General features: G+C 35.8%; 1 protein-coding gene across 1 annotated transcript; it reads left to right on the top strand.

Moving 5' to 3' along the window:
- Positions 1 to 3,512: 3,512 nt before the first annotated feature.
- On the top strand, positions 3,513 to 14,311 carry LOC140975053 (SCY1-like protein 2 A). The gene is made up of 14 exons (XM_073438542.1): positions 3,513 to 4,152; positions 4,872 to 4,976; positions 5,343 to 5,453; positions 5,962 to 6,144; positions 7,013 to 7,139; positions 9,280 to 9,341; positions 9,443 to 9,529; positions 9,630 to 9,716; positions 10,092 to 10,205; positions 11,227 to 11,355; positions 11,816 to 11,878; positions 12,513 to 12,674; positions 12,776 to 12,894; positions 13,051 to 14,311. Exons 1-14 carry the CDS (start codon positions 3,658 to 3,660, stop codon positions 13,979 to 13,981), a joined length of 2,775 nt encoding a protein of 924 aa, XP_073294643.1. The 5' UTR covers positions 3,513 to 3,657; the 3' UTR covers positions 13,982 to 14,311.
- The last annotated feature ends 233 nt before the right edge of the window (positions 14,312 to 14,544 follow it).

Genomic DNA, 14,544 nt, shown 5'->3' with positions numbered 1-14,544 from the left:
ACCAAAGCACAATCACCATCGACGGAGCAGGAGCAGACTTATATGAATAAGGTTCCTTGCTGTCGGAAGCCTCATGTATGCAGTGGTGTGTACAAGACCAGACATAGCACATGCAGTGGGGGTTGTGAGTAGGTTTATGAGTAATCCAGGAAAGCAACACTGGGAAGCAGTTAAGTGGATTCTCAGGTATTTGAAAGGTACTGCTAGTTGTTCTTTATGCTTCAAAAGGTCAAAATTGGGCTTACAGGGTTTTGTCGATGCCAATATGGGTGGTGACCTGGATGGCAGGAAAAGTACTACTGGATATGTGTTTACATTAGGTGGTACAGTTGTAAGCTGGGTGTCTAAGCTGCAAAAGATTGTTGCGCTTTCAACTACTGAGGCTGAGTACGTTGCAGTTACAGAAGCTAGCAAGGAGATGATATGGTTGAAATCTTTTCTGGAGGAATTGGTTCAGAAGCTTGAAGATAGCACATTACACTGTGACAGTCAGAGTGCTATTCATTTAGCAAAAAATCCTGTTTATCATGCTAGGACAAAGCATATACAGGGATTTAGTTATAAATAGAGCTCAATTCCATCAGTTATTGTATCCCAAAATCAAAAGTTTTTCAGCTTTGATAAAAAGAGAATGCATAGAAAAAAAGAGTGTATTTTTTTCTTGAGTGCGTGAATTCTCTTGTGTGAGTTAGAGAAATTATTTTCTCGGCATACTCGGGTTGGGAGTGAGAAATATTGAGTGTATTGGTGTATACACTTGTTGTAATATTTCTTCCAGTTATAAAAGTTGCAGTGCTCCGTGGACGTAGCCTATATTGGGTGAACCATGTAAATCTTTGTGTTCTTGTTGGTTAATTTATTCCGCATATTTGGGTACTATTATCATTGTGGTCGGCATCGCTTCGGTATAATTTCCCAACAGCTACCAGACCGATCGAGAAAAAAATTTCCAAATGTTGCAGTAACAGGACAGTCAAGGTTGAACATAGGGCTTCAGATGTTATCATCCACTGGGAAAGGGTAGCAAAAAATTAAAAAAATTTCACAAAAAATAGATACTATAAAAATTAAAAAGAAATAAACGATCATAACATAAAGATTGAAATTGTATGGGAAAGAATGATCCAAAAAATCTGGGTCTGCCCAAATGTGCTATAGATGTGTGAATATTGTATTTATTGGAGCTTCAGCACATGCAGTTGTTTTTGGTAGCTTTCCACTATATTGGATCAAGAGGATGATGGATTGATTTTGGTTCTCAACAGAAGAATAAATAGATTGAAAGTGAAAACTAGACGAAAATGGCTAAAATATTATCCAAAAAGATGTCCAATGGAGAGACGGTTTTTTAAGAAAATCTAAAAAAATAACAATTATTTTCATTTCATACTTGATATAAGTAAGTTCTTGTCTGAAAATAATAACATAGACCAACAAGTTTTATAGTTATCTTAATCTTTATCCAACCAAAATCAGATTATTTATCACTTCATAATCTATCATTCTATAATCCCATCAATTCAACCATGCACAACCTTAAGATATAAATCCATATAGTTTTAACCCGAAAATGGCATTAAAATGTTGCAAATGCTCTAATGACCACGAAGGACAAGATTTTTCAAGGATTCCACCACAGGATTGCTCCATTCAGAGGTCCAAGGAGAAAGAATTAAATGCTTATTATAATAAAAATCGCCCAAAATATAGCTGACTGGCGACTAAAGATATATGGCACCAGATAAACAATTCAACCAACTATTGACTTCCTGTTCATTTTCCCCCTTCTTTAAAAAAATTAGCCAATATACGTTAACATAATAACAATGAAACGTTCGTCTTCTTATTCCTCCTTTTGGCCAATCAAGTGGTCTTTTATTATTAAGTGGTGATACACACGGAAGGCCCGGGTCATGGGTATCAGATGATCTCGGGTCATGAATTAGGTTATGAGAAGTTTTGGGTCAATCTGACAGATAACCGGCAAATATGTGCCCGAGACATCATCTCCCCGGGCTTTTAGCAGCCAGGCATATACCTCGAGCTACCAGAAGCCCGGGCTTCTAGAAAAGTTTTCGGATAATGGCTTTCTACCCGGAGTATCGCGATAGTAGCACCGCACTCGAGTGCACAAGTATGAGATACCTTACTTTGGTAATCACTACTCTCAGAATCATATGGATTTGGCGTGTCAGAGAAGTTGTCAGAAAGTAGGGCATTGACAACCATCTTACCATAATTAGTAAGTGGACACTGAAAACAAGGTCATCATTGACTTTCTTGCTATAAATATCAGGTTTGCTCAAACTTAAAACATTCATTCACTTACATATTGCTTACAACATTTACTACAAGATTATCTAAAACTCTTCACTGACTTGAGCATCGGAGTGGTCACGCCAGAGAATCTTCCGACGCCCATTAACGTTCTTTCTCCCTTGAGAGTGCAGGTCCAGGTGCTCGGGCAACCATCTCCAGCTCATCAACCCGACTCGATGTAATCGTCCACTAAGCTCGCACCCGATTTATCCGGTCACCATCAGGGAATAAACAATGAGTAAGCAGAAAACACCATCTATCCATCATCTAAGGTGATTAGTACAAAAATTGCTGAATTTATATGTACAGATACACATACAAATTGTTTCACTAACGATGGAAGCCATGTTGAAAGTTGAGAAGAAATGTATATCTCTGATGTACAAATAGATTTAAAGAACAAACGAGAAGGAAATATGTCAAGCAAAACAAAGAGAAGTTAGCATGAAAGACCAACGAATTATTAAGTTAGACTCTTGTGCGTCTTTTGACAACTTTTATGACATAACCGAGCAGCATTACAAGTTCTGTTTTTTTTTTTTTTTTTGGCACAAAATGAACAGTTAATTAATGCATGGAGATGACCGTTTAACAATGGCGTAGACGTGACAGAACAATATTCAGCACATAAAATTTTGGTGTGCGAGCCACTTAAAAAGTGCAATCTTCTCATTTTTTACCATCCAAGATCCCACACACACAATTCCAAACTAATAACAGCACAGTAAAGTCGAAGGAAATAATGTATGTAAAAGGAATTTTGACAAATAAATTGTGGGCAATCATTCATCGGCATCTAAAACACACCCCGACAATGTAGGCAAGGATCATCGGCCCAAAACATAACACCCTCAACTCACACTCAGTTTGCTGGTGGTGATAATTTGGTACAAAAAAATTATATTATATTAATTAATTCAAATTTGGAAGTAAAGTAATATAATTTCACAATAATGTTGTAACATTCAAATGAAATAATCTGGTAAACCAATCAAGCCGACTTTTCTAGCTTTCCAAGGGTAAATAATTTGTATTTGAGATATTAAACTCGAGTTTAAACTATTTTATTTGATAGTTTGCGAATCTTCTAATTTTTACTTTTGAGCAATTTGTGAAGACGATGGAATATTATTTATTTGAAATTAAAATTTTAATCTTCAAATAGAATATTAGAGATGGGATGAAGTGATAATATCATTACACCCTTCCAAATAAAACATTGAAGAAAGACCGAGAGAGAGAGAGAGAGAGAGAGAGAGAGAGGGCCGGGGGATCTGTCCTCAGAGACTCCGATCATCTCCAGTTATCCCCAAATCAAACAAACCCTAATTATTTATAATGTCCTTGAACATGAAAACCCTGACGCAGGCCTTGGCCAAGGCATCTGCCGTCATTGAGAAGACTGTCCAAACAACCGTTCAAGAAGTCACCGGTCTTCCTAGACCCATTCAGGACTACGTCCTCCTAGATCAGATCGGATCCGCCGGCCCCGCCCTCGCCTGGAAATTGTACTCCGCCAAGTCGCGTGACGGCCATGCGCCATCAGTCTACCCCACCGTCTGCGTCTGGGTTTTGGATAAGAAAGCTCTCTCCGATGCGCGCCAGCGGGCTGGCCTTTCCAAAGCCGCCGAAGATGCGTTTCTGGATGTCATACGGGCCGATGCGACCCGGCTCGTCAGGTTGAGGCATCCTGGTGTGGTGCACGTTGTCCAGGCTTTGGATGAGAGTAAAAACGCCATGGCTATGGTCACCGAACCTCTGTTTGCTTCCGCCGCCAACGCGCTGGGGAATGTGGAGAATATTTCGGCGGTGCCAAAGGATCTCAAGGGAATGGTAATTCTACTCAATTTTTAACTTGACGCTTTTGTTCCGACTTCTATTGGCATGAACTTGGATTTCACTTTGAACTATTGTAGCTTCCACAATTAAATATGATGATATTGATTGTCAATTTGGCTTCTTTCAGCTACTTCTGTGAAATAATGATACTAGAAAAATGTAATACGCGAAGATAACCGTAGTTCTTTCAATGAATAATGGGCAAATTGTGAATCGTGATGGCCTTGGAATCTTACTGTAGGAAAACATCTAACCAGGCCTCAACCACGACCAGGATTTTCTATTGGAAGCTTCTTTGATTTGGGGGGGGGGGGGGGGAGCTTAGAGATCTGTAATTGCAAAAAGAAAATTATGATCATCCATTGGAATTCCCTGTTCTGATATCTTTTTACGTTCATAAATTGTCAAATAGATCACTCTATGTTTCAAGCATCATATGCCTAATGCCCTGCATGTTTTAGAGATACCGTGGAGGTAGACTTTGAAAAATGTGTCACAGGGCTCTTCACCTTGGAACTTTTAATTTGAATTTATTTTATCTGTTTTAAGGGCTTGCTTGAATCAACCAAGTATAATTCTAGTAGTTGTCTGATATCAACAACTAATACTTGTTGAAATTTAGGAGAAAGCAACATTCTGGTTTTTCCTATTCATATTTTCGTCCCAAAGCTATCAAAGGATATACTATTATTTGTATTTATTTCATCATGCAGGAAATGGGATTGCTGGAAGTGAAACATGGTCTGCTCCAGATTGCAGAGACGTTGGACTTCCTTCATAATAATGCACGCCTTATCCACAGGGCTTTGGCACCCGAGGTATGATTTTTGGTCTCCAGGTGATTTTTGTTTTCACATTTTCACGCGTTTTCTTTCTTGCCTTCTTTTTTCTCTTTGTTTTAATAGAAAAATCCACTTGTCATTCTCTGTATTGACCTTGTGAATTTTGGAAATAAAAAACAAGTGAGTAATGATTTATGAGGGAGCACCTTAACGGGAAGAAAAGGAATGGTGCGCCAATTTAATGTACTATCGGCTCTTGTCAGTGACTCATCACTCACACACGACATGAATTAATATTTGTGTCTAACTATGTATTGCCTTATGTATTATTTTCAATTTAAGTATTAAACAGCATGTAGATATTGGATGATGATTTCTTCACTTTTGTTTTTTCTATTACAGAGTGTCCTCATAACATCTAATGGAGCTTGGAAACTTGGGGGTTTTGGTTTCACAATTTCAACTGATCAGTCATCCACTGATTCTGCCAACAGTCAGGCATTCCATTATGCTGTGAGTAATAGTCTTTGTCACTGTGATTTGAGGGATACCGGATAACCATGCATTTTTCTGTTTCCTCTTTGAGAAAAGAAAATTCTTTGCATGTGTGCGAGCACACAGGCGTGTGTATATGTATTTTGTGGTGATTCTTATGAACGAGTAAAATTAAGAACTAAATGTTATGAGTCAATGAGACAGAGAGGAAATATCATACAAAGAATTCTGAGTTTTTCAAACTAGCTAGCATGTTGAAGGCTATCTGGTCTTGAAATCTGGAAAAATTTCTTAAGCAAGACGAGTGTCTAGTTTTGTCTACCATTTGAGTGAGGAATTTATATTCTATCCACATACTTGGGTCAGGCTTTGAAGGCATTTGATAATGTTCTATTTTGTCGATCACAATGTTTTCCCAGTCATTGCTAATCACATTTTTGTTATTATTACATATTTGAGTCAATTTGTTAATTATGAACGTGAATAATGTATAATATCTTATTCTGATCAGGTTTTTTTTCAACAGGAATATGATGTAGAAGATTCTATTCTTCCCCTCCAGCCATCAATAAATTACACTGCCCCTGAATTGGTTCGAAGTAAAACATCTTCAGTTGGGTCTGCATCTGATATTTTCAGCTTTGCATGCCTTGCTTACCACTTGATAGCTCGGAAGCCATTATTTGATTGTCACAACAATGTGAAGATGGTATTTTCTTGTTCTTTCTTTTTAATTTTATTATGCTACACTACTGAATGATCTTCTTGTGTTTGTTATGTCTGGACAAGTTGAATGTTTTGAGTCTCATCTCCTTGGCCATTTTTTGCGTCCATTTCATTACTAATGCAGATTTTATGTTGTAATTCTTAATTCTTTTGATTTGTTCCTTTTCCTGAAGTATATGCTCGTGTTCTCTGTTTTCTGTCAATAAGACATCAAAACATCTTCACATTTGTCTTTTGATTTAGGATTAGATGTAGTGAGTTTGATAAAAAGTTCTGTGCTCCTGTTGAGAGATAAGATGGGAGCTTTCAGCTATGTTTTGGAATATTTAATTTTGCGGAACACAATCACGACAATGATAGGGTCTTAAATGGACTTATGGGTGACCAATAGGTTTTTGTATTTAGCTTGAAATACTGAATATGGAAGCATATGTATACAGATTTCTTACTTTTTTTGTCACTATTATTTGAATTTTTTATTTTAAACCAATTTCCTCTTGTTACTAGCATTGGTCCACACCGTCTTGTTCTTATTGAGTTTGGCTAGTTAAGGTAGCCACTAATACCCAAAGAATTATTGACTTGTTTCTGCATCAATTCCGTAATTTTTCACCGATTTAAGGCAGTTGTGATGAAATTTATTAGACCGTAGGTGCCAAACATTTTAGTTTCAGTTAAAAAAACAAAACAAATTTTGGAAAATTATTAACCTAGTGAAACTAATCTCGATGCATTTATATATTTTATTTATTTGCGAAAAAACTGAGTCGCTTTTCGTGCTGGAAAAATTCTTTCTAATAAGCAAATCATTCCTTTGAGATTAATTACTTCTGGCCTACTTATTGCTGCAGTATACAAATAGCTTGACTTACCTAACCAGTGAGGCATTCTCCACCATTCCAAAGGAGCTAGTTCCTGATTTATTGAGGATGCTTTCTACAAATGAAGCTTTGAGGCCAACCGCGTTGGATTTTACAGGTTAGGGTTGATGGTGCCTTGTCTGTTCAAGTCTGTTCTTGATATCTTTGAATCGAGATTAGGGTAATCGAATTCCCTTCTTTTGTTTGTTGCGTGTTGTTCGGACGAGGAAGACCATTTGAATATCTTTTTGCACTAAGAGAGAGCAGGTCATAAGAACTAATTTTCAGATTCCAAGTGTTCTATTCTTAAAATGTACTGTAAATAAGAATACTTCGTGGTAGTTTTGGATGTCTTTGAATATTTATCTGTATCTATTACTGTATGTTAATTTCTGTTATAATCTATACCAATGTATTAAACTACTGCATCCCTTTGTAGTAACTACCCGGTCTCTTTTGGTATGTGAATATATGAAATTGCACTACTACCTTCCTCTTGTCTTTGCTATATATTAACCTTGCTAATTCTAATTCTACACCTCATTGTGATTTCACCTTAAAATATATTACTACATAAATTGTCAGAGAATCTTATAATAGCCATCATGGCCTCTTAAGTAAACACAGATTGTTATGCACCCTTATTACTTAGGGTCCTGCTGTTAGTATACAATAGGGGCAAGAAAAACTACTTTGGTGAAGGTGTAAGACTAGAAAAGATCCAACTCAAATTATAAAAATTTCGACGATGAAAAAATCTTAGTACAATCTTTTTATTTATTAGAACATATGAGATTAAGTGCATTATTTTGTTGAACTAAACAATAGCAAGTGTATACAATCAAAATTCAAATGATTATCATGAAAAATTATCATATGTTAATGTTATTTTCCACTATTTAACTCGATTCTTTGACATATTGAATAAATATACGACTATATAATATAATATATATAATATAATATTTTAAAAATACAAGTATCAAACATTAAATTTTCGTTGATTTCTTTTAACTTAATCAATTTAAGCTTTTCTTCTTGCTATTATATGAATTAGTATCGGTCAAAATTGTTGTAATTTAATTTTTATATTACAGCAATTTCGTAATTAATATCCTTTATTTCTTTATTAATATAATTTCGTTTCCTATCAACAAAAGAAAATTGTCGTAATTTAATTTCATTTTACCATTCATGGACTTGATCGTATAACATGGTTTAAATAACTTTGTTGCAAAGAAAAGTGTGATGTTGTGCTTTGTTTCACTTTTAGTTGAAATGATCGAGAACAAACGATTAGTAGCTTTATTTTGTGTTGTGTTGAAATGTTATTAAAAGCATGCGTCTGGCTGTGGCTAGGCGACAAGCCCAGCCAGGCGCACCCATTGCGTCTGGGTTGTTACCCAGGCGCGACACTTGAAACAAGCGCACTTAAAATGCGCGCCTCTGCCTAGGCGCGATGCATCTGAGAGGCGCAGAAGCGTGCGTTTTAAAGAAGTGGACTGATATTTTGTAGGTAAATAAAAAGTAACTCAAGCTCAACTAATTTTGAAGCCCAATTAGCAAAGTTTATGTCTATTTAAGGATAAAAAAAATCCCTATTGTTACTTATACAAGACTTTTTTTATCAGAAAGTTCAGAAGTCTCCTATGCAAACTTTTAATGTAATCTTCTCCCAATGATGATGATATAGTTGAAGAGGTTGAAGATGAATTTGATTATTTAGATGACACAGTAATCTTCTATGCAAATTTTTAATCAAATTTCTTCTAAACTCATGACTCATCATTGTTTCGGAAGATGATGATAATGATAATGATATAGTTGAGGAGGACGAAGAGGAATTTGATGATTTAAATATTTGAAGTTTTTTTCTTGATATACTGTGAATTTATGACTTAGTAATGAATTTTAGATGATGAAAGTTTTTTTCTGGTTATGATTTACGCTGCATTGTCTATTGATGAATTTTTATTTTTAATGTTTGCTATCTTTGTGAAAAATATTTAATTTATGTAATATTATAGAATAAATCATTTTATATATATTTAATTTTAAAATTTATACTAAATGCGTTTTACTTCGATAAAGCATTCGCTTCGTCTTTCGCCTTGCGTCTCAGGCTCCAGGATACCCTAGCGCTTCAGTGAACTTTGCGTCGCGTTCAATAAGTTATTTTAGAGTTGTGTTGTATGATATAAGTGAGATTCTTGTACTCTGTAGACTATAACTTTACTATACACGTTCCTTGATTGCAGGTTCATCTTTTTTCCGGGAGGACACCAGGTTGCGAGCTCTTCGCTTCCTGGATCACATGCTTGTACGGAATCCTCCTCTTGCATATCTGTGACATGCTTTTTCTATTGTTACATTATACAGTTGTATGAAATTAAACCCAGAAACATCTCTGATTGCTTGCAGGAGAGAGACAACATGCAGAAATCTGATTTTCTAAAAGCATTATCTGACATGTGGAAAGATTTTGACTCCCGTGTACTGCGGTATAAGGTCTGAGATTGTTTATTTCATAAAAAAATGTATTTCTTTCTCCTGAGGAGAACAGAGAAGTACTGTAAATTAAATTGCATTTCTATTATTATTTATGCAGGTTCTCCCTCCGCTTTGTGCAGAACTTCGGAACTTGGTAATGCAGCCAATTATTCTGCCAATGGTTCTTACAATAGCAGAGTCTCAGGTACTTCAACATTGTACTCTGAAGTCTCTTTGGCTTGATTATATTCACTGTAGCATGTGAGACTTGAACTATGCCTGCTAGGCAGATTAATTCTGCATTTATATGCTTTTCATAACTGATTATGCGATATTAAATATATGCATAAAATGAACTATAATATTTTTGTGCTTAATTGTGCTTGGTGATTAGATGATTGTGAGTGATTTTAGTTTAGAATGAAAAATATCATTTTGCTTCTTACTATGCATGAGATGGTTGACTGTGATCTGATCTAATGCCATGATTGGATCATTCACTCTGATGATTTCCTAATATTTACCATGCATAATTTATAATTCTACAAATCTGAAAGCCGGTATCTTAAAACTGCTGTAGGATAAAAGTGATTTTGAGATATCGAGCCTACCAGCTCTTGTTCCAGTCTTGAATACGGCCTCAGGTGAGACATTATTGCTTCTCGTGAAGCATGCTGAGCTTATTATCAACAAGGTAATGAAAATATTTTTTCTCTGAGTTTTGAAATTGTCTGAAGAACCTTTACTCCAGTTTAGATTTGAGCAAAGTTTGTGGATAACTCATGTGAACAATGAGAAAGCCTTTCGTTTCATGTTTATGTGTTCAAAGTTGTTTGGAATTAGACACAGTTGCATATTATCTGACATCCATTTGCATAGTTGGCTTTGGGTGTGTGTTGGTATTTTTATCACTTTACACAAATATAGTGAGAATCTGCAACAACTAAATGATGGAATGGTTACTACCTTAGTGGTAAAAAAAAGCAGTTGGAAACAAAATAATAATAAGCTACTTTTTTATACATAAAAACCTGAACCCGCTTTCTTTAATGATAGTTAATATATTACAAATTTGATGAATAATCATTGAGTGATTGGTGGATAAAAATCATTTCTATTTTATAAAATTAGACCAATATTCTGAATTAATGTAGTATTTAACAAATTTGTCTATAGTTGAAACTTGAAAGAAAATAACAAAAACAGTTAATTAGGTGTAAGATTTTTTTTTCTTCATGAAAGACTATAAGTGAATAATACTCAATTTCAAAAGAACAATGTTTACTAACATATTTGAATTTTTCGAAGTTGACAGAGGGACAATTATTTCCTAAGAAGAGATAAAGCTATAAAGTTTATCTGTTCTTGTTTTATTTTATTCTTGTTTATGCATGAGTATGGATTGAATAGTTGTGTTAAATTTTGAGAAAAATTTAATGGAGTTATGTTATATAACAAAAAATGGGGCTCGTATGGATCATTTTAGGTAGTGCATGTGATTTTTTTTATGTGTGAAATGAACTCTTCTTTTCTAAGAATGAAACCATTATTGTCTATATGCATTCTATGTATCCAACTTAAATGCTTCAGTGGTTCAGAAAATTTGAACTTCGAAACAAAAGTGTCAGAATCCATCTTCAGTTCTTGAACTAGTATTTTCTTGTGTTTCTATAGTTGAGGCTTGAATCTGTGGCAGGATTTTTTTAATCTGACAGGCTAGCCAGGAGCACCTTATTTCACATGTGTTACCCATGCTTGTTAGAGCTTATGATGATACTGATGCCCGCTTGCAAGAGGAAGTACTCAAGAAGACTCTCTTACTTGCAAAACAACTGGATGTTCAGGTAGTATATAGTTATATTCTAGTTGATAGTTCTCCATATTTTGTGCTACTTGGAGAGTTGTTATTTTGCTTCATTTGGATGGCATAAGATTTTTGAACTTTTGCAAATTTAAGGCTGTGTTCGATTGGCACCTCTCAGTAATTACTTAATAACTACTGTTCTTTCTACACTTTCAAAGAACTGTATTACAACATCAGTCTCTGCTTCTTACATCAACATTGATAGTGCATATTATCCAAATACCATTTCCAAGTTTTCTCTTCCCACCGTTTTGTTCCTTGTCATCTAAGTGGAAATAGGTTGGCAAACAGTTATGAAAAATATCCGGAAGACGGTTTGTGAATTGAGGTTAAATTTTATACAACACCTTAGTTCTTGGATTAAGATTGACCCGGCATTTAAGAAGGATTATCTGGTTTTAGGTTTGTTCCTTAATTATATCTTTAGTTATCTCTTGCAGATGGTCAAGCAGGTTGTGTTGCCTCGTGTTCACGGCTTGGCACTTAAAACAACTGTTGCCGCGGTACGTGATATTTCTGATTTCAGGTTTCCAACTTACGATTGACAAAGAATTCAATGTTCTTCAAAGTCTGTAACATGACAACTATGTCTCCAACTTATTATGTTTCTTTCTTTACCAATAAAAATTGAGATATATTTGTAAGCACACATATTAGGCCTATGCTGACTATAAGATTTCTACACATGCTAGTGTTGTGTCGTTCTTATTTGGTAGTCACTGGCCATAACTACTTTAGAGTTTCTCAGTACTTGTGTGTTTCGTTCACTAATTAATGGTGTAATTTTAATTCACTAATTAATGGCGTGATGAAGAATCCATCGCACTATTGAAGATCATTCAAGAATCTTATAATTGGTATTGTTTCACCCTTGATATTGTGATATGATGCTGGAGGAAGCAGGGGAACTGTTGTAGTCTTTGCTGATTGTTGTAAAGAGCTATTATGATGGCTATAAAGTAATTTATTTTCTTTTTGTAACGAAAGACAGGTCAACGTCTTAGTCTGTGCATTCTCAACGTGTTCTCTTGTTTGGATAAGTTCTGAAATTCTCTGTTGTTTTTCTTAGATTTTCCCACTCCTTCCCTATAATTATCCAGAAGGGATCAGTCTATCCTGATCTTATTCTGTTTGCAGGTGAGAGTCAATGCTCTTTTATGCTTTAGCGACATGGTTCGCATACTGGATAAGAAATCTGTTTTAGATATCTTGCAAACTATCCAGCAGTGTACTGCTGTTGATCATTCTGCTCCTACACTGATGTGTACCCTCGGGGTTGCAAACTCAATTTTGAAGCAGGTTTGTGATGTTTTAACCAAGTTGGCAGTACGATTGGTTTTCATGGCCACTTTATCTCCTGCTCTGAACTTACAGTGGCTTCTTTTGTTTCTTTCTACCAGTTTGGCATTGAATTCGTGGCTGAGTTTGTTCTTCCATTGCTCATACCTCTTCTCATTACTCAGCAACTAAATGTTCAGCAGTTCGCGAAGTATATGCTTTTTGTGAAGGATGCACTGAGGTAGCATCTCTTTCCTTGGTGGTAGCTATGTTGGTTCCTGTTATTTTCGTTAAGCATATATGATGTTACATTTACTTCAGTTACCAACATTCTTTTTAAATGTGTTTGTGATATCATCCCTCACCAGAAATCAATTTGCCTGTTGCTGCTGCACAGGAAAATTGAAGAAAAGAGAGGAGTAACTTTGACAGATGCTGGAATCTCAGAAGTAAGAACATTGCCTGAACCTGAGGGGCATCCATCAGGACAAATGAATAAAACTGCTTCCAATATCCCATCTGTTCCAAAGCGCAGTTCATCGTGGGATGAAGATTGGTTGCCTGCTAGAGTAGCTCCAATGGCCATCCAGTCTATAACCATGCCATCAAAAAACACACAGCCTTTGATACAAAGTCAGCCTGTTCAAGTCAACTCGAGATATTCCATGCCCTCAACATCATCTATCGCCTCTGCTCAGGAACCACAATCTTCATGTCCTGCAGTTGATGTTGAGTGGCCTCCTCGATCTTTATCGCGTGTTACAACTCAATTCGGTGATATAGAAAACGTAAAGGTAAACAAAGGTGCATCACCAAATTCAAGTTTGGATACAATCGATCCTTTTGCTAACTGGCCACCACAGGCTAGTGGCTCTTCAAGTGTCTTAAGCTCTTTAAACAATGGCACCACAACATCTACAGCTAACAATTATGGTCTCAGCAATAGTGCAGCTACCAATGGTTTGAGCATGCAATCTGCTTCTTGGGTGTCCAGCTTGCAATCTTCTTCCGAGATTTATAGACAGAATCAAGGAAGTAGTAAACTGGAAAATGTAGGTAATCTTAGTGGTGGTGGCCCAAATTCACAGAATTCACTCGGGTTTATGAAACAAAATCATGGAATTTCAGTCATCGGTTCATCCTTGGATAGAGCTGCAGATTTGGGATCGATCTTTGCTACTAACAAGAATGAGAAAGTTGCACCAAGACTTGCTCCTCCTCCCGCGGCGGCTGTTGGTAAAGTTAGAGGACGTGGGAGGGGAAATGAAGGGCGGGTTGGATCATCCAGCCAAATGATATCCCAGGAGCCTCTATTGGACTTGCTTTAGCTTGCTGCGTTGACCACGATTATTTCTTTCTGCTTGTCTGTACGAGACAAAAACATGGTTTTGAGTAAGATCATATTCTTGCTGTCTGTTGCTGTCGAGGCTGATTCATTCGGTCTCATTCTTCAGATGGCGATGCTTGTGACTGAGTGGTCAAATTTTCTTTTGTTCTCTATTTTTTTTGTTTATAGTAAATTGATTTATTGTTGTTTTTGTAACGAAATGTAATAGCTTGCAATTAGTACCAAGTCTTCAGATGAAATTTCTAGCATGTTACTTGACTCTATACCCGCCAAAAAAGTCATATTTTAATATAAATGATTTTATTGGTTATTGAGGTAGAATATCTTTGTGAACATATGGAGTTTATAGTGAATATTACGAATTTATGTTCTTCAAATTTAGGCTGCAGTATGAATATGATCCTTTGTTCAAAAGACTTTCAGATTAAAACATTTGGTTTTTCTTTACAAGGTAAAAGCGTGTGTGTGAATGGCTTTATTATTTGGTTTTTCCTTTTCGAGTAAAAGTATATGATAAGTTCATTAATAGTTAAAATATTTTTC

Source organism: Primulina huaijiensis, chromosome 4 (assembly GCF_012295235.1).
Source record: "Primulina huaijiensis isolate GDHJ02 chromosome 4, ASM1229523v2, whole genome shotgun sequence".
Classification (NCBI taxonomy): domain Eukaryota; kingdom Viridiplantae; phylum Streptophyta; class Magnoliopsida; order Lamiales; family Gesneriaceae; genus Primulina; species Primulina huaijiensis.
This window is presented reverse-complemented; position numbering and strand designations above follow the sequence as displayed.

Excerpts from the sequence above, each read along its gene's own strand:
- LOC140975053 (XM_073438542.1), top strand. The coding sequence starts at position 3,658 with ATGTCCTTGAACATGAAAACCCTGACGCAGGCCTTGGCCAAGGCATCT. Across the intron at positions 5,454-5,961 it reads GTCAGGCATTCCATTATGCT|GAATATGATGTAGAAGATTC; the intron begins GTGAGTAATAGT and ends TTTTTTCAACAG. Across the intron at positions 12,675-12,775 it reads CAAACTCAATTTTGAAGCAG|TTTGGCATTGAATTCGTGGC; the intron begins GTTTGTGATGTT and ends TCTTTCTACCAG.